General features: G+C 43.1%; 2 protein-coding genes across 2 annotated transcripts in view; both read left to right on the top strand.

Annotated features, from left to right (window-relative positions):
* The window catches only part of erbb3b (erb-b2 receptor tyrosine kinase 3b), a gene marked incomplete at both ends in the record, with an annotated part of 20675 nt that extends 9597 nt beyond the window's left edge, over positions 1-11078 (top strand). Inside the window, 17 exons of the mRNA XM_080858240.1 lie at positions 963-1177; positions 1354-1486; positions 1705-1798; positions 3060-3217; positions 3483-3536; positions 3801-3942; positions 4068-4187; positions 6359-6457; positions 6793-6978; positions 7257-7412; positions 7569-7644; positions 8573-8719; positions 8822-8919; positions 9083-9250; positions 9378-9449; positions 9608-9848; positions 10159-11078. Coding sequence (XP_080714366.1) covers positions 963-1177; positions 1354-1486; positions 1705-1798; positions 3060-3217; positions 3483-3536; positions 3801-3942; positions 4068-4187; positions 6359-6457; positions 6793-6978; positions 7257-7412; positions 7569-7644; positions 8573-8719; positions 8822-8919; positions 9083-9250; positions 9378-9449; positions 9608-9848; positions 10159-11078 — 3079 coding nt within the window. The remainder of the gene's footprint in view (positions 1-962; positions 1178-1353; positions 1487-1704; positions 1799-3059; positions 3218-3482; positions 3537-3800; positions 3943-4067; positions 4188-6358; positions 6458-6792; positions 6979-7256; positions 7413-7568; positions 7645-8572; positions 8720-8821; positions 8920-9082; positions 9251-9377; positions 9450-9607; positions 9849-10158) is intronic.
* A 2706-nt stretch (positions 11079-13784) lies between these two features.
* pa2g4b (proliferation-associated 2G4, b) lies at positions 13785-22428 on the top strand. The gene is made up of 13 exons (XM_080860599.1): positions 13785-13956; positions 15302-15430; positions 15546-15651; positions 15766-15835; positions 15954-16046; positions 18802-18865; positions 18993-19071; positions 19161-19239; positions 19327-19460; positions 20119-20213; positions 20459-20586; positions 20705-20758; positions 20855-22428. Exons 1-13 carry the CDS (start codon positions 13869-13871, stop codon positions 20915-20917), a joined length of 1182 nt encoding a protein of 393 aa, XP_080716725.1. The 5' UTR covers positions 13785-13868; the 3' UTR covers positions 20918-22428.
* The last annotated feature ends 5322 nt before the right edge of the window (positions 22429-27750 follow it).

Here is a 27750-nt window from a genome sequence, read left to right as displayed (position 1 = left end):
TCGGATGGCATCGCCGATAATATCACGCGGCCGCCCCTCCCAGGATTTGTCTTCTTTTGTCAAGTTTTTTTCTATGAGACTTTTCCTATTTCCCTGCTAAATCCATCTCTCTCATTTGTTTTCCATGAATCCATATTTTCCATCCTGTCTATCCTTTTTTTTATATTCTCCTTAATTTTTTTAACACACTGGCTCCTGCCACACTTACCTCTATGTTTGTGTGTATCTATTAGTCTATTTGTTCATACTGTCCAATTTCTCTGGCTATTCAAATTTCCATTTTTAAATGGTTTTATTGTTAAAATAATTTAATACGTTTTGATTTATTTTTAAATAAAAATATTCCTCACTTTCACTCTACCCTGTCAGCTCCATTTAACAACTTCTCTGTGTTCCTCTCCTCTCCTCTCACCTACTTTACCCTCCTCTCCCCTTCTCTTCCTCTCCTCTCCTCTCCCCTCCTCTCCACTCTTCTTCCTCTCCCATCCCCTCCCCTCCTCTCCTCTCCTCTCCTCTCCTCTCCACTCTTCTTCCTCTCCCATCCCCTCCCCTCCTCTCCTCTCCTCTCCTCTCCTCTCCTCTCTTCTCTTCTCTTATCTTCTCTTCTCTTCTCTTCTCTTCTCTTCTCTTCTCCTCTCCTCTCCTCTACTCTTTCCCCCTCTCCCTCTCCTCTCCTGACCTCTCCCCTGTCCCCTCTCCCCTCCTCTTCCTCTCCTCTTCTCTCCCCTCCTCTCCCCTCCTCTTCCTCTCCTCTCCCCTCATGTTCCTCTCCTCTTCTCTTCCCTCCTCTCTTCTCCTCTCCTCTCCTCTCCTCTCCTCTCCTCTCCTCTCCTCTCCTCTCCCCTCCTGTTCCTCTCCTCTCCTCTCCTCTCCTCTCCTCTTCTCTCCCCTCCTTTTCCTCTCCTCTCCCCTCCTGTTCCTCACCTCTTCTCTCCCCTCCTCTCCTCTCCTCTCCTCATCAGGCCTTTCTCTCTGCTGGTGATGAAAGTGAACACTCTGACTTCTCTGGGTCTGCATTCACTGCGTGATATCAGCGACGGCAGCGTCTACATCAAGGAAAATGCTAACCTGTGCTACCACCACACCGTCAACTGGACTCGCCTCTTCACCGGCACCCCCTTTGACAAACGCGTCAAGGCCAACGACATTCAGAGAAACCAGCCACAGAGTAACTGCAGTGAGTTTGTGGGACAGCGGATAAGTCATGTTGACATTTCACCTGCTTGATGTACAGTATGGAAGAAATGAAAATCTAACTGGCGTGTGTGTGTGTGTGTGTGTGTGTGTATTTGTGTGTGTGTGTGTGTGTGTGTGTGTGTGTGTGTGTGTGTGTGTGTGTGTGTGTGTGTGCAGCCGCAGAGGGCCATGTGTGTGACCCGCTGTGCTCAGATGCTGGCTGCTGGGGCCCGGGGCCAGATCAGTGCCTCTCCTGTAGGAACCACAGTCGGGATGCAACCTGTGTGGCTCACTGCAACTTCTACACAGGGTTTGTGTGAACCTGTTACACGTGTGTGTGTGTGTGTGTGTGTGTGTGTGTGTGTGTGTGTGTGTGTGTGTGTGTGTGTGTGTGTGTGTGTGTGTGCGTGTATGTATATGTTTGTGTGTCGGTGTGTGTCGGTGTGTGTGTGTGTGTGTACACATAATGTAAGCTATGGTAAATGCCTCACAGTTAAATAAGTGTGTGTATGTGTGTGTGTTCTACAGGAAGCCACGGGAGTTTGCAGGGCAGAAAGAGGAGTGCATTTCCTGCCATCCTGAATGCCAGCCACAGGACAGTGGGCAAAGTTGCACAGGACCGGTACACAACATTCTCTTTCTATTAGTAATGACACATAAGATGAAGACTTGGTTTATAAGAGAAAACTTTGTTGTGGGAAAATTTGTCATATGCTTAAACTACCCCTTCCATTTTAGCCTCTTATTGTAGCGGTAACCAGCGGGTACAGTGCTGTCCAGTGAGTAAACCTCGCTCCCTGACACCTTAAGAGACGTGCTAGCGACACACACTAGCAACAATGGGTTTCAGCCTACTTGCTAGCACGCCTGCTTCCTTTGTCCATAGTTGTAAAATCGCAATCCGGTGTGAGACTGCGCTTGTCTACGTACACAGCACGAGTTACATTAACATTGCTGATTTTTGTTGCCAGTTTCCCGGCAAGTGTCCCTAAATGGGCCACACTGAGTCTCCACAGAGAGTAACTTGACAATAAAGTGCTTCTTTAAAAGATGACAGAGATCTATAGTTATCCTCTTGTACAGTGGTGGAGTTGGACGTTGTGGGTTTTGTCAGAGCTCCACATCAAACGTCCTTGGTGTTTATGTCAATGTCTGTGTGATCTAGCGTTTATTCTGTTTTTCACCTGTGACGCAAACAGTACGGCCTAAGATATTTTTTGAACGGACGTACTGAACATTCCAATGACTCATTTCCCTTGAGTGACAAATAGAGTCTTCTAGAGTGTTCTTTGATCCTCTGTACATAGATACCAGACTTTAAGCTTAGCTTAGCTTTTAGCTGTTCTTTCTAGGCACTGACTGATCTGATTTGAGTATGGATGGAGCTTTTAGTAATGTATGTTACTCGACTTTTTCAGTTGACCGCCTAAGAAATGTCTGGACATTTCTTGGAGGTTGGTTACACTGCATAGTGGTTTTGTCAGCAGCTCAATGACTGCCATATGAATTAACTTCTATGTTTTTTTATGGTTCAAAATTTGAAGGAAAGGTTACTTGCTAGTTCTTTTGAATACCGTGGCAAAATGATTTTCCACAGATAACAAAACAACCAGGAGTGCAGTCATTTCCAAGAATGTATGAGTCATTGAGTTGAATTGAACTTATCGAGCGTTGCGCAATATTTGTGTTAATGATGTATAACAGTAACTCCAGGTGAGCACACTGTCAGGGAAAACTTGTTGGTCTGGTTATTATCTATATTTCAGTGGGCTATCTAGTACTTTTCTTTTTCAGACACACGTCTGAAAATTAAATAAAGGAAATATTAAAGCTTATCAAATGTTGCATTGTTCTTTTTTCCTCGCCCTCTGCCTCTCTTCCAGGGTGACCAAGAGTGTGTAGCGTGCTCAAGTTTGAGGGATGGCCCTCGCTGTGTATCGGCATGTCCAAATGGTGTGATGGGAGAGAATGGTGTCATCATCTTTAAATACCCAGATAAACTGGGACACTGTGAGCCCTGCCATCTCAACTGCACACAAGGGTGAGTTCCGTTTGTACGTATGTGCTGAGGACTTGGAGCTCTTGTATCAACAGTATTGTTCTGTATGAGTGCAAAGTCCTCTGGCTCTTTATTGTCCGGTGAGACAAAGCGTTGAACGATAATAGCATGGTTGATTGATGTTTGTGTTCCTGCGACAACTTAATCTCTCTCCACTCATGTATGTACTTGTATTCAAAGTGAAGAGTATGGTAATTAGCAGCATGATGTCAATGAATAAACACCAACAACCTCATGTCTTGCTCAGGTGCACTGGACCTAAACTATGGGATTGTAAGGTTCCCGACAGAGCAGCTAGTAGGTCAGTACCCCCCCCTGCTGGTGAAACACATAAACTCACACTCATGTGTGTGTCTCTTTCCCTTTCCCTTTCTCTCGCTCTCTCTTTCTCTCTCTCTCTCTCACACACACACATGGCGTATGCACACACACATGCATGCACGCATGCGCACACACAGACACACACACACACACACACACATACACACACACACACACACACACACACACACACATGCAGAGGCACAGACATGAAACTCAAAAAGGCATGTGTTTCTGTACACAGCTCACTCATAGCCGGGATTGTGGCCGGAGTGCTGATGGGCGTTATGGTCCTCCTGGCTCTGGCTGGGCTGGCCATGCTCTACCGCCGAAGTCGGACCATTCGCCGCAAACGCACCATGAGGAGGTACCTGGAGAGCAGTGAGGTATGCAGCTATAGACCAGAAGAACACTGAATCTGCCAAAGGAGCTATATCGCATTAAGCATAATGCATAATGCATAATGTTTTGTTTTAAATGGTTTTGTATGTTCTTCATTGTTTTATCTCAGGGATATGAACCTTTTGACCCAGGAGAGAAGGGCACCAAAGTTCACACACGTATCCTCAAAGCTTCAGAGCTGCGTAAGGGCAAGACACTTGGCTCCGGTGTCTTTGGCACTGTCTATAAGGTAAGGCTCACATTCATGACGTGTCAAGATGAAGGAAATATCTCCGCTTATTGATATAGTCAGGGGTTTAAGTGGGCCGGAACGCTCCGGTACTCAGTACCGGCACCTTAGATTAATTAATAAATAAATAGATTCTTAAAAAAATAAATAAAAAAACTTTTTTTTTTTTCTAATGTTAAGGCCAGTCTCGTCGCGAATCTTTGGTCTGAACCGGCCTTTACGTGCACTGTGAAAGGCTCGCGCTCCTTCTGAAGGAGTTCATCAGCGTCTCGATCAAATCAAAACGTAATATCATCCCCTAGCCCCGCCTTGTTCATCCCTCTGACAAACACGCTTCGCGCGAAAAAAAACCAGTTAACCTGTCAGTTTAGTTGAGAGCGCGACGCTTTGCGCTAAGTGTTTAGACTGTTCCAGTCAGAGCGAGTGCATGTTGGAGTCCAAGGTGAAGTAGTAAGCTAAAGTCTAACGTCTATATTTTAAATAGGGCAACAAACACAACTTAAAGAAAGAACCAGGCTTTTAGTTATTCGTTTTCTATCACTCTGGCCCTGACTGAGAATGACGAACATTAACAATGGGCAACTAGTTGGTTATTGGCTAGCACGTCAGCTTGTCAGATAGACAAAAAATAATAAACAATTACAAGCTCAGGGGCTGGAAGTTTCCATTTTCTGTAAAAAAAAAAAACACGTATGGGAACACAAGTGTAAAGGCGGCTGCATGCTACAGCGTTGGGGGTTAACGGTTGCGCAAAATTTACTCGGTGCAGTTCATGCTCCCAAAGGTTGCGCGTGTTGTCATGAGCCTGCCATTTGCCTGGCAGATAGAAAGCTGTTTAGAAAGCTGTTTCCCTAACAGAAAGTCTGAAGCTTGAAGTTCTTTTCAAACCTTTGCTTGGGTAGCACTGTTAAACTGAGCAGACATGCAGACTACATTTGAGTAATCTCATCACGTAACATTCGTTTTCTAAAAACAATCACATAGTATTGCATGTTTAACTGTGGTAGAAAATACGTTAGCTTAATGCTAACGTATATGGAAAATCCTATAGACACCGCGCTAGGTATTAGCATCAAGTAATTCACGTTAATGTTTTTGTATGAGCCTGACATTTGCTCTGCAGATAGATAACAGGTTCCCTAACAGAAAGTCTGAAGCTTGAAGTTCTTTTCAAACCTTTGCTTGGGTAGCACTGTTAAACTGAGCAGACATGCAGACTACATTTGAGTAATCTCATCTCGTAACATTCGTTTTCTAAAAACAATCACATAGTATTGCATGTTTTACTGTGGTAGAAAACACGTTAGCTTAATGCTAACGTATATGGAAAATCCTATAGGATTAAGCTAACGTGTTTAAGAGTAGTAGATTTACAGTAGCCTTGGCTCATTTCTTCTGCTCCATTTCATGTAGCCTAATCAGTATTTTTTGTATCATTTTTTTTATGATAAAGAGCTCTGTAACCTTGCGTGGTGGATGGGTGTGACCAGCATGTCTGCAGTAGGCCTGTCACCATTCAGAGAGAAGACCTACAGTATATCACTATACTGTATATGTAGCCTACTAAAGAACTAAGTGGTTTACAGAATAAACATCTAGGCTATCTACTATAGGCCAACATTCTAAAATGTGTGAATCGCTTAAATGCTATGAGTTTCAAATCTAAATGTCAGCACTAATTGTTCATTTCCAGCTGGCCATCCCCAAAATGCACCAGAATACAGGAAATCATATTTACCAAATTCAAAATTTTCTCATGGAACCAAAATAGGGGCCCAAAGGCTCATGATCCATCCCTGGTTTAGGTCTTTGGTTAGACCTCCTTATATCACTGTGATTAAAAAAATATAGGAATGGGTGATTTCAACGCCACCGCCACCAGATCCACCAAATACCCCCCGCCACGGCCGCCGCCAGATCCACCAAATACCCCCCCGCCGCCGCCACCACACCGGAAAATAGAGTACCCCCACCTACCAAATCCCACTTTAACCACTGGATATAGTCAACAACAAAGTCTAATAAACAAGAGACACTCGTTGCAGAAAAGATCAATACCCACTGAGTCTACTTCATTTTGACTCCCAAAGTGGTTTCCTCCCAAGTCTTGTTCCTCCCTGTCCTTTTTGTCCCAGTCCTGCTACCCATACTTACACTACTGTCTCTCACAGGGTGTGTGGATGCCGGAGGGAGATTCAGTGAAAATCCCTGTGGCAATAAAGACCATCTATGACCCCACTGGCCGCCAGACCTTCACTGAGATCACCGATGTGAGTCATAAGTAACCTCTTTCATGTGTGATGAGACATCTAAAGCCCGACTACATTGTCTGGCTCAGTCAACTGTTATCTTTTACACTTGATCATTTGTTTCATTTTTCATTGCCTAATTCAGTGCACAATTAGCCTCATACAGCCACGATTAGTATATTTACTTTATCTTCAGAAACCATGACACATACCTTACTATAACTACACTAAGGATAATTCACATTTCTACCTCTACCTGTTGGCACTATCTTCAGAGACCATGACACATACCTTACTATAACTGCACTAAGGATCATTCACACTTCCTCCTCTACCTGTTGGCACTGTGCCCACAGCACATGTTGTCCATAGGCAGTCTCGACCACCCCTACATCATGAGGCTGCTGGGCGTCTGCCCGGGCCCCTCCCTGCAGCTGGTGACCCAGCTGGGCACGCACGGCTCGCTGCTCGAGCACCTCAGGCAGCACAAGGACACCCTGGAGCCCCAGCGTCTGCTCAACTGGTGTGTGCAGATCGCCAAGGTGAGGTGCACATGTGTGTCTGTGTTTGCATGGCTGTGTTTGTGTTAGTTTGAGAAATATGTGCCATGTGCAAACTGTAACCAAGTGTACCATCAGCAAATTGTTTTCCTAGTGCTTCTCTTCTCAAAATGCATTGCACTAGCTTCTGTAAGGGTTTCTGTAACAAATGGCAAAGTGTTGGCGTGTGCATATGAGAGATGTGTGTGAATACATACAGTATATTGCATATGTGTACAACTTTTTGTGATGTGTGATCAACAAATCTGTTTTCGCTGCAGGGAATGTACTATCTGGAGGAGCACCGGATGGTTCACAGGAACCTCGCCGCTCGGAACGTGCTGGTGAAGAGTGATTACATCGTGCAGGTGGCAGACTTTGGGGTGGCAGACCTTCTCTATCCTGATGACAAAAAATATGTCTACAGTGAAGTCAAGGTACAACGTCAACATTTTTGTCCCCTAGCCATCATATATGGCAGCTATCATGGAGTCAGCCCTCTTCACATACAACAGCCTTCCTTCCTTGTCTGTTTTTATGCAGGTAATAATTGAAGATACTGTTAATAATTTATATTTCTCTGTAACTCATAGACACCGATCAAATGGATGGCATTGGAGAGCATCCTATTCCGCCAGTATACACACCAAAGTGATGTTTGGAGTTATGGTAAGGTTGATGAGTTTTAATGGATTTTGTTCTTAAAATTTAGAATTGAAATTGTTTATTAATAGTTATTTTACAGTACAATGTGGTGACTATTCTGTAGTATGGTCTTGTTGTGTTGTATTGTCCCTGTCAAATTTACAAATTAATTCTGGATGAAGTTGATTGGCATTTAGAGACTACTGTTCTGTTACTTCAGCATTGTCACAACCCTAAAGCCTTCTGTGTGATATTTGTATTGAACCAGCTAGCTTTACATTCAGCTCCTTATGGGGCACCTTTCATTTTAACAGGGTAATCTAATGTCTCTGTTGAACAATCAGGACACTTCCAGAAATGTATCTCACCCTGCTAGTTATTTTGTGTGTATATCACAGTGAAACATGGGGCTTGCATCCATAGAGGTTAAAGTTGTGAGTGAATTCAGTCCCAGGTTTACTGGTCAGTAAGTTTACTTGGGTCATTGGGCATCGATTTCTCACGCTTCCCACTTGGTGGAAGAAATATAGAATCAGATTAGACTTTATAGAATAAAAACCTTTCTGTGTTCAAAGTCTATGATTTAAATAAAAAATGAATGATACAAGGCATGTAGAGTAATATGATATACTATAGAGAATATATATATATAGAGAGAGAATAGAATCTATAATATACATGATATTTACTGAATAGTTGACACAGCTAGCTTGCAAGCATATTAGTGACAGATGAACTAGGAAAAGTTACCATCATTGTAATTTGCTGCCTTGGTAACGCAGTAATTATTATTAAAGTATCAGTGTTAACTGCTTTGTGATCCTCATTATAATGCCCAGAACCAATACTCACTAGAGCACCGGATGAACTTGAAACATAGCCTGCATCTGGTGGAGGTTATCAAGAAATGCTAACATTGCTAGACTATCTTAATGAGCTGTGTGTTTCACAGGAGTGACAGTGTGGGAGATGATGTCCTATGGAGCTGAGCCCTATACAGCCATGCACCCCCAGCAGGTTCCGGGTCTGCTGGAGAAGGGAGAGCGTTTAGCCCAGCCGCAGATCTGTACTATAGATGTCTACATGGTCATGGTCAAATGTGAGCGATGGCTTCTTTTGGGACATGAACACGACATTCAGCTAGCATGTACCAGTTAACTTTTGATCATATGTGCTAATCTGTTGTTCCCCCTGCTTTCAGGCTGGATGGTGGATGAGAACGTACGACCTACCTTCAAAGAATTGGCCAATGAGTTCACAAGAATGGCCAGAGACCCACAACGATACCTCGTTGCCAAGGTGATAGATTTGTTACTCTTTCTACGGCCTGTAATGTTCATGTAACACTATATCTATAAACGTTGACTTTAGAGTGCACTAAAGGAGGCAGAAATGGTCTTTACTCTAACAAGAACTTGTACATATGAACTAGTTAAACTGATGACTTCTTCTCCAAATGTAGAGGGACTCTGTTAAGGGGGAAGACTCTGCCCTTCTACGAGAGGTCAAATGGTCTCATTTGGAAGCTGGCCTTGAGGATGATGATGTATCAGATGACGGCTTTGCTACACCTCCTCTTCATCTATCACCGTCTCGAAGTCACTCCCGACAACGGATCAACTCTCAAAGAGTGAGACTCTCTCACCAGTTTCCTGTTGAAAGCGCTTTTGCTAAAGTCTAATTTGTGTGCAGAAGATTATAGTACAGGGTTGATGCTTAACTAAATCACACATTGTCTCTTACCCATCTCTCCCCAGAGTGGTTTTGCCCTCTCTGCTCCAGTAGGATACCTACCCATGACCCCCGGTCCAGGGGAGGCTACCAGACAGGTGCAGCACACCTTTATAACACTTTGGTTTGAGTGGTTTAATAGTGTACATTATCCAGGAAAGGAGAATATTAAAAGTCCTATATAAGTATCTCTGAGCAAACAAGAATTCAGCCCAACTAAACTGTAGGTACTGAACCGTCCATCTTCACTCCGCAGATGTGGGGTCAAAGATCACGGCTCAACTCTCGGCGGACAGTGTCTGAATGCTCAGAGGGCCGAGGTACCCTGGTGGATGTGGATATGGCCTCCCAGATGGGCAGCCTGAAGAGGACTCGCAACCGTGGGGACAGTGCTTACATGTCCACAGCCTCAGAGATTCCCTCTCCAGGGGTAGTGGTGGAGGAGGAGGACCCCAATGGTTATGTAATGCCAAGAGTCTCCCACCACCCAGAGACAGGTGAAGTATCATTTACCTAGGGCCTGAAGGTCAAAAACAAAATGCTCTCAATCAATCAATCAATTCAATTTTATATAGCGCTTCTCTATATACCCGAAGACGCTTTACAGAGTAGTCCGGTCCAGTCCATTCATTCAGACAGTCATACCAGTGGTAGCCACTCCTGCCCTGGGTCAGACTGACGGAAGCGTGGCAGCCAATCAGCGCCAACGGCCCCTCCGACCACCACCAACATTCATTCAGATTCATACAATGTAATGCTCTGGAGAAAGATTGAAGCTAAATCCTGTCTTTTCTCTCCTTCTCTCAGATCCTCTGCTGTCGCGCTCCAGTTCCAGGAACCCCACCCTGAGTGACCGACAGAGCAAGAGCTCCAGGGCTCCATTAGGTCCACCAGGACCAGCAAGCGATTCCGCCCAGGAGTATGAGCTTATGACAAAGCGGGCTCTGCGGCCTGCCCAGGCTCTCAGAAGATGTGCTGACCAGCCAGACAACAGTTCCACAGATGTGTGGAAAAGAGCCTCTGCCATATCATCCACAGTGCGTACCTCTGAGTCCGAACCTGCCCAACCTCAAGAGCAACCTAGCCCAAGCATTTCTCCCTCTCTGGCAGCAGACCCTGATTCCGCAGAGCATGTAGATGCTCAAGGAGAGATGTCAGCTGCACAGAGCTCCCAGAGTGGAACTGAAAATGACGGAGAATCCCACGTGGACATGTCACGGCAACAGGAGCAGGTATTGGAGTATGAGTACATGGACATCCGCAGCTCACTCAAAGCCACAGGGGTCAAAGGGCGCTCCAGCTCAATGGAGGGCCCACGACTCGATGACTCAGCGGAGAGAGATGAAGGAATTGGCGGAGACAGCAATGATGAGAACCAGGAAGACAAAAGGCATCCAGGTGAACAGGAGGAAGTGTTCGAGGTGCAACCAGGAGCTGTAGCGTGCAGGGCAGACTTGAGGGATGGTGCGCCCCCTGCTGGTACAGAGCAGGAGGAGGAATATGAGGAGATGGGGGCCACCAAAGAAGGCTCGAACACTGTGGACGAGGTTGAGTATCAGAACATGCCTTCTGGGAAGGTTCCGGTGAGCCCAGGAGGATTAAATGCAGGACTGGGGAAATACATGAAAGTGCGTGCTGGCATGGGGGAGCCAGTCAACTCATCGTTTGATAACCCAGACTATTGGCACAGTAGACTATTTCACAAGCAAGATGCTTTGCGTACGTGAGAAAAACTTCGAACAGAGAACTTGGAAGTACAGCAGTTCAGGTTGTGGCCTACTAAACTAATCTCTTAGTAGGACGTCAAACACAGCATAATTGCATTAGGGTTGGACTTGCCATGAATGGACAAAAGAAAATCTGATATATGGATTTCTTCAATCCTTAGCCATCATCTGTAATCCTAATGATGTAAACTTTGAATAATGGACTATGTATATGAATCATAAATACGGACTGGTCTGGTCATAAATTCATTTTTGGGGTCATATATGTGTATCAGTGTAAATGATTTGTAGCTTTGTTTGTCTTTTGTAAAATGTTGATCCTTAAGATGAAAATAAAAACTCTTGCTCTTGAAAAGAATGATAATAACTAAAAAGAAAAACTTTACAACATTAGTACATGGTTTGGCAGGCGGACATGAAGTGGTCATGAATGCTCTCATGCAGGCATGTGCACAGATAGACCCGTAGTGTAGCTCAAGCACATGCCCTTTTGCACTGGATGAGAAAAGTGCCCCTTCTGCTGGAGCCAAATTCTTTCTTGATTCATCAATATTTAAGAATCAAAATTACTCTCTCTGTCATCAATTCCCCCAAAATGTGTTTTGATATCAGATGGGCCATTTATTTGAGTTATGCTCCGCGGCGCTCACAAGCCCTCGCCATGCCCTCCCTCCTCCTCCACTTAATGCTCATGCAGTGCTGAGCGCAGGCCAAACGGCTACAGCCTACTTCTTCCCTGACCCGCAGCATTAGACAAACAGGTAATGATTGTGTTTGTGCAATCTCCCGGTCTTGTTTGGTGATAAATTAACTACAACATTAGCGCAGCTGAAAACATTACGTCGCAACTGGTCCGACGTTTCATAAAAAATGACGAACACAAAACTCACAAAATCGGTGATTTCAAAGCCTTGTCCAGCTGTTAACTGATGTTTGTCATGTTTAATGAAGAGAGAGAGGGAGAGAAATACAGGCAGGCAGAGTATGTAAAGGCAGTTTTACTGTTCTACAAATTAGACACTAGTTTCACTAGTTTTGTATCATTTAAAATTATTGAAATGAAAGGTAGGTCTTAAATTGAGCTACATGACAGTCTTTCTGGTGAGGTTTATTATGGTATAGTATTTGTGTAATGCTGCGTATGCTTAAACTCAGTCAAAAAACTGTTTTAAAAAAGGTGTTTGTACTGTGTGTCAGCTTTACAGGTAAGTCACTCTTGGTTATTATGCACAACATCCAATTTACAAAATTTGCAACATAATGCCAAGAAAAAAGAGACTCCAAAAGCAGAAGTTCAGGGAACTGCAGCAAGCAGGTCAGGGTAGAAGCTCTCTTTTATCTTGGATTATAGGCCATCAACCAAACAAACCCACCAGGTTCAGAGGAGCCCATTACAGATGAGCAAGGACAGACTGTATAACTGAGTTATGTTCAGGAGATAATTTGAGTTAGTTTGTTGATAAATATCTAAATTGAAAATATCCTCCTTTGTTTTTTATTTATTTATTATTATTATTTTAAATTTCATAAATCATCTTTGCGATGGTGCCCTTTTTTTTGTTTGAGCACCTGCCCCCCAAAATGTTTGTGCACGTGCCTGTCGCATGAGATGAATGAGGAAGCTCTACCCGCCTTGGACCAACGACTAAATTAACTGAGCAAAGACATCACTAGGGATTTATGTTAAGGAGGGCTAAGCCAAATGGATACAAAATTGTTTCAGAGTGTTGGTTCATCATCACTTTCAAGTTCAAGTTGCTTTATTTGTCACATACATGATAATGTAGTGAAATGTAAAAAAGTTGTTACACTTTTAGTGTAACAAGCAATGCACATAATTTAAAGAAGCAGCTACTGGGCCAGGTTGTATAGTAGGCTAGATCTAATCCAGTTATGTAGTGAGCATAAAAACTGACATAAATGTTATCCATCAGGTTACAACAGGTGCAGATCAAGCAAAGGCACTGTGGCCAAGAAAATCTCTTTGATAAGTTACTGGTGCTAAGGATGTTCTCTCTCTCTCTTGTATTGGGCTGATCTTCCTCGTCTAAACATCATGCCAGTCCGTTGCCTTCGCTTCGCTTGAGAAGCCGCCGTTTCGTTGCCATCTGTCCCCTCTCCGGCAATGTAGACAGTCTAATGTTTTGCATATTGCCAGGCGCTAAATGCATTTTCATACTGCATGACCCAATTGCGCAGTGCAAAATACATAGCCATTTTAATAGAGGCAAAAACACGTCCATAGTAGGGTAATGATGGATATAGCTTGAGATAATGGAGACAGGGCTTCACCAGCGAAAGAATACGTAACCTCCGTGCATCACCTAAAGAAAATGGGATGTAAAATCCACGTCCTTAGTCCTGAAAAATTATAGCCTGGATCACATCCCAGCCTCAATAGCCTGTATTGTTCTGGCTATTTGACATGTAAACTGAAACCACTAGGATAACTACATGATGGCAAAAACCACCCAAACAAAACCCCGTCTATTGAGACAATTATACATGATTGAAGAATTCGCATTCTGAATGTCGTTTTAAAATTGAGCCAGAACCGAATAATGTGTGATAAACGCGAAGCTGTAAACTAAAGATATCGGGTTAATCATCATGGGCATGACAATGACGTTCTAGTTGAATTTGGCGGTTTAGCTTGCGTGGGGACGCGTGAGGAGGGGTCAGAGGAGCAGAACGGGCCAAGCGAGTCGTACGTGTGGAGTTGCTGTGCTCGGCGTGGTGGACTATCACACAAACCGTAAAGAGAAAAGTTGTCTGAACGCATTAGAAAACATGTCGGGGGACGATGACCAACAAGATCAAACCATAGCAGATGACTTGGTTGTTACCAAGTACAAAATGGGCGCTGACATTGCCAATCGTAAGTGAATTGTGGATTAGCTGGTTAACACATCTAGGTAACGTTACGGAGTTTTAACTTGGCTGGGTATCGAGCCCTGCCATAAGTGTAGCTGGGCGGCCATGTGCCTGTGCAGAAATGTAAGCTAGCTCCTGAGCTAGCCTGCTAAGATAACTGCATACTGTGTGGAATGAATGCTTACATTGTGTTCAGAAATAGTTATGTTCGACACTCAATTATAACAAGTATGTTGCTAAGCAAAGGTATGCCTAATCAGCTTGTCATTGCGTTCGCGCAACATTATTATCTTGCCCACCGTGACATTTGAGCTAAATGGCTAGCTGTAAAGCCAGAGTAAACGTTATACAAGTGGCAGCAGCTGTATTACAAAGTTGGTTAGCATCAGCTAGCATATTCGAGTAGCCAATTGCTGTATGTATTGTACATCATCTCTAGACACCGTAGTAGCTAGTGTTTATCATACCCTACTTCGTTGAGATGTGGACAGTCTTTCAATAACCATAATATAATAAATGTAATGATATCTGTCTGGCTGTATTTATCAACGCTTCTCTGACCTGGCTATCACGTAGAACAACACAAGATGGTTACGTTGAGTTGCGTTTAAATAAACGATAATTACACTTTTTATTTGTCAGTAGCCTATACGTTACGTGAAGTCTACGATGAATGTCTGACGTTTGAGCGCTTGCTCCAGATGAGTATAGTTAGCTTAATTCGTTAGCTAACTAGCTTGGAAAGCTGTATCTTAAACGTTAACATATGTCCCATTGTATGTTCTAGATATGTTCATTGTATATCTAGGGCGGAGTAGCTGGCACATGAGTAGATATTTATAGTATGTCCTCCTGTAGTGGTAGAACTTTACTTTATCGTCCCGGAAGATGTTCGTGGATTCGAGCACAATCTCACTTGTGCTATTAAGTCGATGAGCTGAATAAGAAAAGTTGTGTGGAGTGTCAGTGTTTGCAAACCTTTTCTTACCAATAACTTGTTACATTGCCATGGCTTCTCTGTGTTTCACTCGCTGAGGAAATCATAACCACATACCTCTTCTCAAGTAACCTTTAGCAGATTACATCAAATACAACACTTTATTCTATAAAGGAACTGAACCTTTCCATAAAGGTAGTGAACCTTCGTCACTGTATTGGGTTCATGCCAGGCAGAATGCATCAATGTCCCATCTTTACAAAATGGCCTGTTTAAGTGTCTTGGAACCGGGACGGTCAGTTTAATAACTGGAGCACCTGGCAATCCTTCCAAAACGTTCTGCCATTAAGATGAATTTCCTCAGTACCCATGTGCTCCATCTCTGTATCACACTTTGCCTCCCCCTGTGCAGTGGCTGTGCGGATGATGGTGGAGATAGCCAAACCTGGAGTGTCAGTGCTCAGCTTGTGTGAAAAAGGAGATGCTTTCGTCATGGCAGAAACCAGCAAGGTTTTCAAGAAGGAGAAGGACATCAAGAAAGGTATGAAATGTGAACAGGTTTGCAGTTTGTGTAGCAGACTGATCTGTTAGCTTATTGGTGTATGGCTATTATATTCTGTACGATTTTATTTGATTGTTTTTTTTTTTTTTTCTAGGGACTGCTTTTCCCACCTGTGTATCTGTCAACAACTGTGTGTGCCACTTCTCTCCTCTGAAGAGTGATGTTGATTACATGCTGAAAGATGGAGACCTGGTCAAAGTGTAAGCCCTCATGTTGACCATACAAAAGTGACTGTATCATTTTGTTGTTGTAGAGAGGTCTGTTTTTGTATTTTTATATTCTTATATTCTTTCTTTTTTTTCTGCCGTTTCCAGTGACCTTGGTGTGCATGTGGATGGGTTCATCTCAAACGTGGCGCACAGCTTTGTCGTTGGTGCAAACAAGGTTTGTGCTAGACTTTTCTCTTTATGCTTTCCCTCGGTCCTGTATGAAACACAACAACCTCTGTCTCTTTTTTCAGTTTGTCTGAAAAGCCTTTTTATCCCCCTCCCCTCTGTCCCAGGACAATCCAGTGACTGGCCGTAAGGCAGACGTCATGAAGGCTGCCCACCTGTGCGCTGAGGCTGCACTGCGTCTGGTGAAGCCTGGCAACCAGGTGAGTGAGGGGGGGTGGAAGGACCCGGGGGACAGGGATGCTTTATGGGAGGGATTGGGAGGCTTTGTTTTGACCAGTCACCTCTGCTGAGTTGTGATAATCTGCTCTGGCTTTTCTCCCTTTGTGCAAAGACCACTAGTCTTTGTTAATGTCTATAAGTCTGTTTACAAAGGTTAATAATAAAAAAACACTTGTAGCAGGGTGGCCGCGGGTCATTAAAAAGTCTTAAAAAGTCGTAAATCAATTTTCATCAAAATAAGGCCTTAAAAAGTATTAAATTGTCTTAAATTCAGATTGCATTGGTCTTAAATATTTTTGTGCCATGTCAGTGCGAAAATGCAGGCAATGTGTTCTGCCAGGTCAAATATTTTTTTCCGGTAGCCGGTGCTCTGCGTTGTCTATGTATGTGATACAAATATTTGAATGCAGTTGACGCAACTTTGTTTACTTCCGGTGTGACACTAGCGGCGCGTGCCTGCAGTCAGTTAGGCAAGAGCGACCGAAGCAGTAGTGAAAGGTGGAGAGAGCTGAGGGATTGTTTGGTGGAAAGTTTCTGTTTAAGAGGCCAAATGACGGGACAATCGACAAATCTAAAGTTGTATGTAGCATTTGTCAAGCTGAAGTTAGCTGTCACAGAAGCAACTCGTCTTTAAGTTATCACCTTAATGCAAAGCACCTGACAGAAAGCAACCCCAGGTTAGATGATTGCCAACCCACACTCCACGACGTTTCTAGGAAAATAACTAGACCAAGTTTAAGTTATCAACGCTGTATCAGTTTGGGTTGGTGGTGACTGTCTGCTCTTCAACATAGTTGAAGACGGTGGGCTGACTGAGGTGTTCCGAATTGCTTCAGGGGATAATTGTTACGATTTACCGTCGGCAGCATTGTGTTTCGCATATTACTTGCTTTACGGCGAGAGAGCACGAAAAAAATACCATTAAACAACAGTGTCTAAAATACACGCTGTCTGAAGTGATTACTCGTAAATGTATAGGATTCGACCGACGCATTAGTGCTGTTTTTGTGCGTTATCATTGGAGTGGTTATGCTTTTCTGTGGACAGCTACCACCTCAAACGACTGCCCAGGAATGATTGGTGCTATTTATGTTGATTATAGATTGCAGCCACAGATTTAATTCATTATTTAAATTATTCTAATCATTATATTGACCTATTTGAACCTATTTGTTTGCATGTCTGAAGCATCACCTATTTTAATTAGGCCTAGCTGAGTGGTCTTGTTTGCATGTTCCATCACTTGTTTTGAGTACATGCTATCTTTTGGGTCTTTTCTGGTTCTGTTTGCTGTGCACAAATAGGCCTAGGCCTACTGCAATGAAGTTATCTGTGTGTATTTATGTTGTTTTCTGGTGCACAATACAATTTTGATGTTATATCTAGAGTTAGATTTTCTTTTATTTATAGGCTTCCACCTGTGGCAGGTGCTGATGTTGCTTTTTCTCACACATAACAATCGCTTATTAATTACAATGAATGGATTATAGATTCAATTAGCTTAATGGAATATAGATTCGCTAAAATAAGCAGGGTGTCTGTTGGGCCCTGACAAATACGAAAAGTTGGGCCCCGGAGTCGAAAAGGTTGGGAACCCCTGCTCTAGTCCTGTCAGTGCTATTTCCACACGCTACACCACGCCCGCTAGCAATGTATTAATTTTACCTTACAACGAACAGTTTATGGAAATTAAACGGAGGTCACTTAAACATATTTATCACAGTGTGAGACAGCAAAAAAAAAAAAAAAAAAAAACGTTTTGCATTTACGTTACGTTCTAATATGTGACCGTTAGCACACCATTCATTCAACTCCATTGGTAGCTAACGTTACCACTTATTAGCCAGCTGTGCTGGAATCTGCAGTTGCTCTGATTTTGGGAGGTGGTCTACCTGTTGCTTTGATCGCTAACTTGCCACTGTAACTCAATCCCTGGAATGCTTTGAGTAGTAAAACACGAACAATGGCCTATGTTTCCGTTGTACACTTTATTCGCAAATGTTATTTTCTTGCTGTCGTTCAAATGATCGGAACTTGTTAGGGCTGAATCTCGTAGCCTAGACTTGAGGGGATAACCCCACCCCTCGGATTGCGCCGTAGCCAGGGCTCCTGTTTATTGGTTTATCATTGTAGCCAGGGCTCCAGCCAGATTTTGGCGTTTTTTAATTTATTTACTTGATTTTATAAGCATTTGTTTATGGGACCTAAATGCTCTGAAAATTGAGGACTGATGACAGTCTTTTCGCATTACACACATTAAGCCAGTGTTTTTTAAACTCAACCGGTTATTATCAGACATCAGTGTGTTTACTTGGAAAGATTACTGTATATTTCCACTTTTGATTTGTTTTTCCATCGTAAGTTTGGTCTTCAATTTCATTTAGAAGTGGTATTAAAAAGTCTTAAAAAGTCTTAAATTGAATTTGTTTGTACCTGTAGGCACCCTGTGTAGTGGGTTAAAAGGATGTTGTATTAGCTAGGTCAGTTTGCTGTCTTCTTTGGTAAGGTTTTAACCTTTGAAAAAAGTTAGATAAATCAAACTTATTTCAGGCGGACAAAGCACAATAGCAGAGATGTGGTCCGTTCATTCTGTCCCAGAAGCATGTGGTCAAGTGCGTGCTCTCTTTGATAGTCATGATGTGAGTCGTGTTTAATTCTCTGATGATCCTGCTCAAGCTTTGCCACTCAGCCTTACTCTCAGGCTGATAAATGTCCCCTTCTGTGCTCCTCTGGCAGAACTCTCAGGTCACGGAGGCATGGAACAAGATAGCAGAGTCGTTCAAATGCACAGCCATTGAGGGTGAGGCCCAGTGTCTGTTTCTCTGAGTCTCCTCCGCTCACAGGCTTAGACTTCATAGTTGTCACACTAATAGGCACCATCACTGGTAGCTACTGTTTAAATGTGTGTTTGTTCCATGTTTGCACAGGTATGCTGTCTCACCAGTTGAAGCAGCATGTAATTGATGGAGATAAGACCATCATTCAGAACCCAACAGAACAGCAGAGGTGAGGAGAACTGTCAATCTATCAATTAGAACAAGTGATTTTCTTTTGTAAAAGCGGATGGCTGAAAAATGTTCACCTGATTTCCACAGGAAGGACCATGAAAAAGCAGAGTTTGAGGTGCACGAGGTGTATGCCGTTGACGTGCTCATCAGCTCAGGGGAGGGCAAGGTGAGGGCGAGATTGGTGCTCCCACAACACTGACACTGTCTTTGGCAAGAAATGAAACAACCTCATCATTTTGTCATTGCACCCCAGGCTAAAGACTCCGGACAGAGAACTACTGTGTACAAACGGGACCCCAGTAAGCAGTACGGTCTAAAGATGAAGACATCCAGAATGTTCTTTAGCGAGGTGGAGCGCCGTTTCGATGCTATGCCCTTCACTCTGAGGTACTGCTTTGCCAACTGGCCTGAAAAACTATACTAGCTTGACAGGGCTGTTAGTTAATAGCTAATTACTCTTACATTTTTTTGATCTGTTCAGAATTGACCATTAAAGCAAATTCTTCAAGTATTAATATTTATCACCATGGTTATTGACACGATGTATTTATTATTGAGACTCCGTTAGAGGTTCAGTCTCTGATTGTATTCCAATACACTTATTGTGGAGTTCAGCTAATATGTCCTCACGGTCCTCTAGCTTCTTTATAAATAGTTTGTTGCTAGTTACAATCCGACTTAATGCTAAAGAAATGCTGAACTGTAGATGAGGTAAAAGTGTCATCATTAACTGAACCTGCGTTAATAGCATTCAAATCGGGCATTGAAACAAATTTGCATTAACATGATATTGGGTTAGGATTGACAGCCCAGTAGCCTGCCAATCTTAACTGTTCTGTGATTTTATCAGTTTAAATTGAAGATCTGCGAATAAATGTAAATTACAATATTCTTGATTCATTTTAGATTTACGTAGTAAAAAGTCACATACATCTTGCAGTGTATTTCAGGGGCCACCTTCTCTAGTTTTTCATGTTCAATTCCAGTCCAGACTGCCCTTGATGTCTTAGTCTGTTGTCATTGTCTGACTTTCACTGTATCACAGGGCGTTTGAAGACGAGGGGAAGGCACGTTTGGGTGTGGTGGAGTGCGCCAAGCACGAGCTGCTGCAACCTTTCAATGTCCTGCATGAGAAAGAGGGTGAGTCATCCGATTCCCATAAACCTTTAACAGAAGCCATCTCAGAGCACCCCCAATGAGCTAAAGACTAACTGTTCTTCAAGCTTAGAAAGATTGTATCAGAATATCCTGACACTAATGGGTCTGAGAGAACCTTAAAACATTTTTTTCAATGCCAACTGAAATACTCGTGGCTGTGCACTTGGTTACCATGTGTTACCTTAAAATATTGGGAATGGGTCCTAATAAGACTTTTTTTTTTCTAGGAGAGTTTGTGGCTCAGTTCAAGTTCACTGTGATGCTGATGGCCAACGGGCCCCTGCGGATAACCGGGGGACCCCAGGAACCTGAGCTGTACCAATCTGAGCACGACGTGCAGGACCCAGAGCTCAAGGTTAGCAAGTTTATAAGACACAGGGCGAGAGCGAGAGCGAGAGCACGCCAGTCCCACTCAAGGTGTGATGTATATGTGGAGTTGTCTAATTGCCTGTTTTTCCCATCCCTGCATATAGGCTTTGCTGCAAAGTTCTGCAAGTCGCAAGGCACAGAAGAAGAAGAAAAAGAAGGTAGCTTACATACCGCCCTAGCCTTGTTTGAAGTTCTACATTGTTGTTGTAGTCTGTATTGATTGAGAAAGGCATTAACCTTTTTCTTGGGTTTAGGCAACAAAGACCGTGGAGACTGTCACTGGACAGCCCATGGAGGAGACTGAGGCGGCTGAATAGACCTTTCCTCAACCCTCCAGTCCACCCCCTTCCATCAGTACTGCTGGACGACGGACAGACCACCCAAAGAACCGAAATGATCAGAATGATCCACAACACCTGCCACCCCCCCTCACCCCTTTACCCCACTGAGAAGCCTTCAGAACCTAGCCACTTAAACAAGCCTGAATACCTCCACAGTTTATAAGACCGGACTTTGTAGAGTTGTCCAGTACCGTCGTGGTTAAGTTGCCCAAGCACTCTGCCCGGTTGTTAGCCCTGGTCAGGTGGTGGCATCTCAAGTAGATACTCAATCACCACATGGCAGGGAGATAAGTCAGGGTAGGACTTAAGATACTGAACAACGTGTTTACAAGAGGTGGTTAGTCACGGTTGCCTGCCAATTGTATGCTTCTTGATTCTGTAACCTGTAATCAGTGGAGCTTTAAAAAAAAAAAAAGAACCATCACATTGCCAGAGTTTAATGTTTATGTTTAGAAACATTCTCCCCATTCTTGTATCCATTGGGAAATGGAAGTTTCCCTTTTTTGGCATTGTACCGTGTGTCTATGCTGGCCTCAAGTGCTTATTTGAGGCCTTCAGTGACCAAATATGTGTTTTGTCGGGAATTAATTATTTTAAACTGGCACTGAACGTGTCCTATTCAGATTTGTCGGACAGTTTGGTTATAGATGCTTCAGCACACTACCTTGATATTTTGCAGTACTTCCTGGTTTGTGAGCTATTTTTTTTACAATTGAGGCTGATATGGCCTTAGTCGACCTAATTCCATTGAACCAACTGACCAGAGCCTTAGCTGTATACAGCTCTGCTGCATTAACCGTTTCACCAAGGACAGTGTCTATCTGCCAGTAGTTTAGAGGACCACTCTTCGACAATGTGCACTCCGGTGGTTTGGTACTTATGACATAAAATACTGCCTGCACACAGTAGTTGTCTGATGGCTTTTTGTTGGAACTCTTGATGTTTTTCTTGTGGGAGAGTTGTTGAACATGAATTTTCAGGGTTCTAACTAGGAATTATAAACGTAAGGGCCCCATGGTATTTTTAAAATAAGTCCTGTATGTTGTCATGTGTCCCAAGGACTCATTAATGCCGCCAAACCATTTGTTTGTACGACTGTGTAGATTGATGCCCATGAAATCGGGCAAATCACCATTGTTGACTGTTAAGTGAGAGGCAGGTTTTACTCTGTAAAGATGTAGGCCCCCCTTAAATGGGTAAATTGTCAGACAAAATTCCATTTGAAATTTGACTGAGTGTCTACATGTTGCTTGTCCCTCCTTATTTCTTTGGGGAGTGATAGCCTGCAGGCCCAATATTTGGGGACTTGCTGATAGACAATGTGGGGGGATAATGTTTGGTAATCTGAAGAATGGGAATAACCTATTTTCAAAACGGTGGCAAAGGCAAAGAACCGCATACATCTGAGAGGTTTATGTGGGAGTTGAACTATTCTGTGATTTAATTTCAGCAAACATTGGTTGGAATAAACTTTATAGGGCAATGTATTTTGTTGTTTGTGGTGTTTTTTTCTTTTGCACCTTGTTTCACTTCAGTTGCTTTATGAAAAAGGGTGGGGGAGGTCAGAAGACGCACCCGGATCATTTCACACTGAACATTATGGATTTGTTGACCGAAAGCAATCTGCAGGGTGCTATTGCATGTGTATTGCCATTTGACGTCATTTTCCAAATGAGCGAAAGCGAGAGTTTTAATATCCAGACAAAAATGAACACATCAACAGCCAATTGAGCCAACAGGAAATTCAGAAGAAGCGAAGATGTGTTATTGAAAGTGATGATGAAGACTAGAAAAACTATGGTTGTTACTTTACTGTAAATTAAAGCCGTTTTGTCCGTTTTCTATTGCTATGCAACACCTGAAACACATTGTGTCGTGAGAAGACTTGAGAGCTCAACAAAGCGACATGTTTTCAATTAAAAATTACCATTTCTTTTCATTTACAAAATGAAAGGAGCGATACATGCCATATAATAAACAATTTACTAACCTCGACCGTTCGATATCAAACTTCGGCTTTGGCTATCAACCTCGCGCCCGCTCGGTCGATATGTTAAAGCCTCGGTTTGATATTTTCCGGCATCGGTTAGTAGGCTAAGTAGTTATTACGGTTTTCATTCTGGACGGAAATTGCGGGTTCTACATTTTAAAATAGATGTCAGGGATCAACCCTATTAGCTTGCTCATTTACGAGCGCGATAGGTAGGCTAATCTTCATTTAGCCTAGGATTAGGGTAATTCACCCATAACGAACCGTCTTAATAATCAGAATTACAAGTTCAATTCAATTTTATTTGTATAGCGCCCTAACAATACAATTGTCTCTATAGGCGCTTTACAGAGCCCAGAGTACGAGGTGCGGGAACATAATCACTACAGTTTACCATTCACAATTGGCGGACTGTAAAGAGCTTCACGAAGTAGACGATCGTAAACGAGACACGCAACGCTGGTTTGTCATGCTTTTAAATGTATGATTTTATGAGCCCTATATTATGACAGCTGCTGGCACAGTACAACGCGTGACGTAGTTTCGCCCGTGTTGCTATTGTGACGTCATGTTTGGGGTTATACTGGAGGTACCTGAGTTTAGCAACATTGCGGGCCTAAACCAGCACAGTGGACGGTCAAATGCCCACGAAACATACCTTCCTTGAGCAAAAATGGCAGACCGACCAACGCTAAGCGATATTAATATATCGGACAGCCTCGATTGGCATGGCAACGACGCACCTCTTACTATACTGACTGTTCTGAGGAAACTTGGCGATTCCGAATTGTCAAGAGCAAGACAGGTAGCCTAGATTTCGTGCAGTATGTACATGCAGCTTGTAACTGACAGTTTTAATTTTGTAATCGTTCGGGAGCCGAAGATGTTAATTAAGTGCACTTAATGTAAATTTTTCAATTTGTCTGCTTGAGTGAAAAACGTTTTTGTGTTGCCTATGGTCATAAGTTGTGTGTTATTTGCCTACTATAACTAGGGACACACTGTGTAGTTTTTATAGCCCTTATCCTTATGTATGGCAACTGTTTCTTGCTATATGGAATGATCCTTTGGTAATGTTGGCATCCAGTATGTAGCAGAAGAGGTGGGGGTTGTCCTGGCCAGAGTAAACACAACGTTGTGTTGCTATCGCTTGGCAAATACTGTATTGGAAGAGGAAAATGGGAAACTTGTGCCCTCATCTGATACAAATGAGAGAGAAAGGCGCAATGAGACGCTTGCTGATATTGAGAATTTCCTGATGTCGACCCTTGAGAGGAAGAGTGACTTAACCATTGTCTTGGAGTGTCTCGAAAGCATCCGTAAGTTATAGTTAGAGAAAGTTTATGTTACCCGGTCGGTTGATACAAGTCTTACCTTCCTTATGTTTTTTTCCAGATGGAGACTTGAATGGGTTGGAGGTGGATAAGGATTTAATTGAGGTTAATAACATCACAGGAGAATGGGTAGCATTGCAGGATACAACGGTCCGGAAGTCCATGTCAAGTATTGAGAGTGGTGTTTTGCGTCTCTACAAGCTTTGCGACCTTATTTTTAGCGGCAATAGAAAGAAGACTGCAAAAGAGAAGCGTGCAGGTATATAAGGTTTTTGTGTAAATGATTACCCTGTCTATTACGGTCCCCCTTCTCAGTTTTCAATTTCTCATTAATTCAGGCAGAAAGCCAGGTGATACTTGGTATTGGTGGAGGGAGACCCGTGTGAGTGCTCACATGGTGCTGAAAATACAGGCGCTGCAGCCTCCCTCAACTGAGCATTTGCTAAATGATACCCAGTCGGGTCCCCGGGCTGCCATAAACCTTTCCTTCATGCTGGAAGACATGGCCAAAGCATATTCTTCCAACAAAGCCATGAGCATGGCTTTCCAGTTTGCCCAGACAGGTTTAAGTAACCTCAGTCATGCCCTAAAAGAACGGTCACAAGAGGTTCAAGCTCTCCAGAATGAGGTGGACCGTCTGCAGTCTCAGGACAGACAGGCTGAAGTGGATCAAACACTTAATAAGCTCAAAATGGCAAATGCACAGATAACCCAACTGAAACATGAAAACAACACTCTTAAAGGAGACAATGTGCAGCTCCTAGAACAGATTGAGGGACTGCAGGACCAAGCCTTTGAAGAAAAGTATTATGTGGATCCCCAGGTCATTGCACCAACTCCAAAACAAGCCAAGCCTGAGCAACCAAACAACCCAGAGCAACCAAGCAAGCCTAAGCAACCAAGCAAGCCTGAGCGCAAGACGCTTAAACAGGAAAAAGAGAAGCCAACAAATGTGCCTCAGATAATTTATGTTGAGAAGAAAAGAAGTGAGATCTGTGTTGAGCCAGTAGCTAGCCCAGCGGATGTATCTAGAGAAGAGCCACCAGTGCCAGAGAAGCTCAGTGTCTTCGCAGAGGTAGAAAAGGAGAGCAGAAATCTGCTGAGTACCTTCCAGGACTATGTCTCTGACCTCATTAAAGAATCTTTTGAGAATAATATGCCAGATCATTTGGAAAAAATGGGCCTGGATCCCCATAAGGCCAATGATGCAATTCAGCTTTACCTCTCTTTGCAAAGCAGCCTTCGTACTACTTTTGAAAAAAGCTTCCCCTCAGGCATTCTAGATCTGCCTGTAATAGATGAACATGTTAAGCAGGACCAATATTTAGATAACACAGCCACGCCAGGACAGATGCTACAAGACATAAACAAGATATTTAAGACATGTGAGGAGGATTTTGAGAATGTGTCTGAAAGTGTGCAGGGTCTTCAGGAAGAATTAAGAGACCAGGCTACAGATGTGTGTGAGCAGCTGCAGAACATCCATATCAAGGGCAAGGAGCAGTCCCGCAAGATGCGTCTGGTCTGGGAAAACTTGGTAGAGATGGACAAAGACAAGGACAAAGACAAACCCCCTGAGCCCAAAGTTGACACAGAAAAGCAGCGAAATCTTGGAAAGCAACGCTTTCCCCCTTTACCCCCTGTTGCTGAGAAACCCAAGATCAGACAACTCAGTCATAAAGAAGAGGTACCTCCTAAAATACTGGGAAAAGTGCGAAATAGCCCAGTTGTGAAAATCAACACCAAGCAGTCTTTTGAAATCCCACAAATTGATGCCAAACCGTTTAGGGAACTTCTTGGGCGCTATGAGAAAGAAATTGGGTTAGAGGGGGAGAGAATCATGAGAGATGAGATGAGGGCAGGAAAGCACCAGTTGAGCGTGGAATCCCAAATGACCAATCTGAGAGTCTTGCACCAGGCACTACTCAATAAGGACATATCCACAGAGCTATACTTCTTTGCCAAAGACCTCATCATGTACAGTCTAAGTGTTAATGAAATGCGACTTGCTTGCCTTATAAGGAAGTTCATTGCTCATCACACCCTGTGGCAAATCAGGTATAGACATCGCAACAGTACTTTTATGTTTTTGATTTATGTAGTTTGTGGTTTTGCGCTGGTATTGGATGCCATGACATGCTTTGAATCAGTTTTTATGTAATATTTCCAGGAGCAATCTAAATGTCAAGGTTTTTTCTGCCCGTGAGCATAATGATGGACCAGAACTGAGAGATCTTTATATCTTCCTGACTAAAATGGAGTGGTATCAGAGTTCAGTGATGCAACGCTGGAGAGTGAGGCAAATGACCATTGAAGACCAGCGCCGAACCTGTTTAGCCAAAACACTTTATTTGTTTAGAAAGGTAAGGGGATAAACTAGGCCGAGTGCATGACATTAATTCACAGTGGAATCACCACCTTAGTGAATTGGTGGTCATTAATATTTGCAATACTTCTAAATGGACATGCTCAAGTTATAAGCCATTAGTATTTCTTGTAAAGTTGTAATGGGTAGTAAATGATCACAAATAGTGTTATTTCAAGCGGGTGTACTAAAAGTGTGAAAGTCTGTTACGTGTTGTGCTCTTCCCCACCGGACCTTTGCAATGAACTGAATTGTTTCCTCGGTTTTAGTTTGAGCTGGATTTGGGTGTGAATCTTGTCAAACCATATGTCTGTGCTGACAAGTCCCAAACCCAGCCATTTTCAACCATTAAACCCCAGTTGACTTTGAATGTTGGCCGTTACCGCCATCCCCAACCAAGTGTCACACCTTTATCTTGCTTTATGAAACCAGAACTGGGTGCTCTTCTGCAGCCACATGTCAGGTAAAGAGAACATCTCCATCAGTCTCAAGCTAAATAAATACAGATACTAATACCTTTACAGTACTTATGAAGAAAATTGTGTGGAGTTCAGATTCTTGCATACAATGCAATAGAGTGGATGTGAATAATGACTTGTTCATTATCTCGTTTGTTATGTTATGTTGTCTTTGCGTGCAGTATCGCAATGCAGCAGCAGAGTGACAAGTCATAATGCAGATCTGACCTCTGACCTCTTTCTCCCTCAGGGAGCTGGGCAAACCAAGGGCACCTGCCACGTGGAGTTTCAATATTACTATGGACAACATGCAGCTGGCCAGCAAAGAGTCAGTGATGCTTAAGGTACCACCAACATCATTCCCACGCCTTCTCGAGATGGATATCTCTCAGAGCAGACAGAGAGCTCTTGGCATAGCACAAGCTAGGTAGGCGTGCAGACACACACTTTGTTTTTTTTGTGTGAATCTTTCTGTATTTAATTTGCATATGTCAAAGAAAGATGCAGTTAAGACAATTTAGAATTTGACACGTGAAGAAGAAGAGATGTACAGATGATAATGAAAGCTTGAAAAATATTTTCCCTTTTTATAAATCAGGTTAATGGCCCCAGTGTTTTCAAGAGGAGACTTATAAAGAACCTGTGTTTTCTACGAATATATT

This window comes from Sprattus sprattus, assembly GCF_963457725.1.
Source record: "Sprattus sprattus genome assembly, chromosome: 2".
In the NCBI taxonomy this organism is placed as follows: Eukaryota; Metazoa; Chordata; class Actinopteri; order Clupeiformes; family Clupeidae; genus Sprattus; species Sprattus sprattus.
The sequence above is the reverse complement of the archived record's forward strand: the minus strand, read 5'-3'. Positions and strand labels throughout refer to the sequence as shown.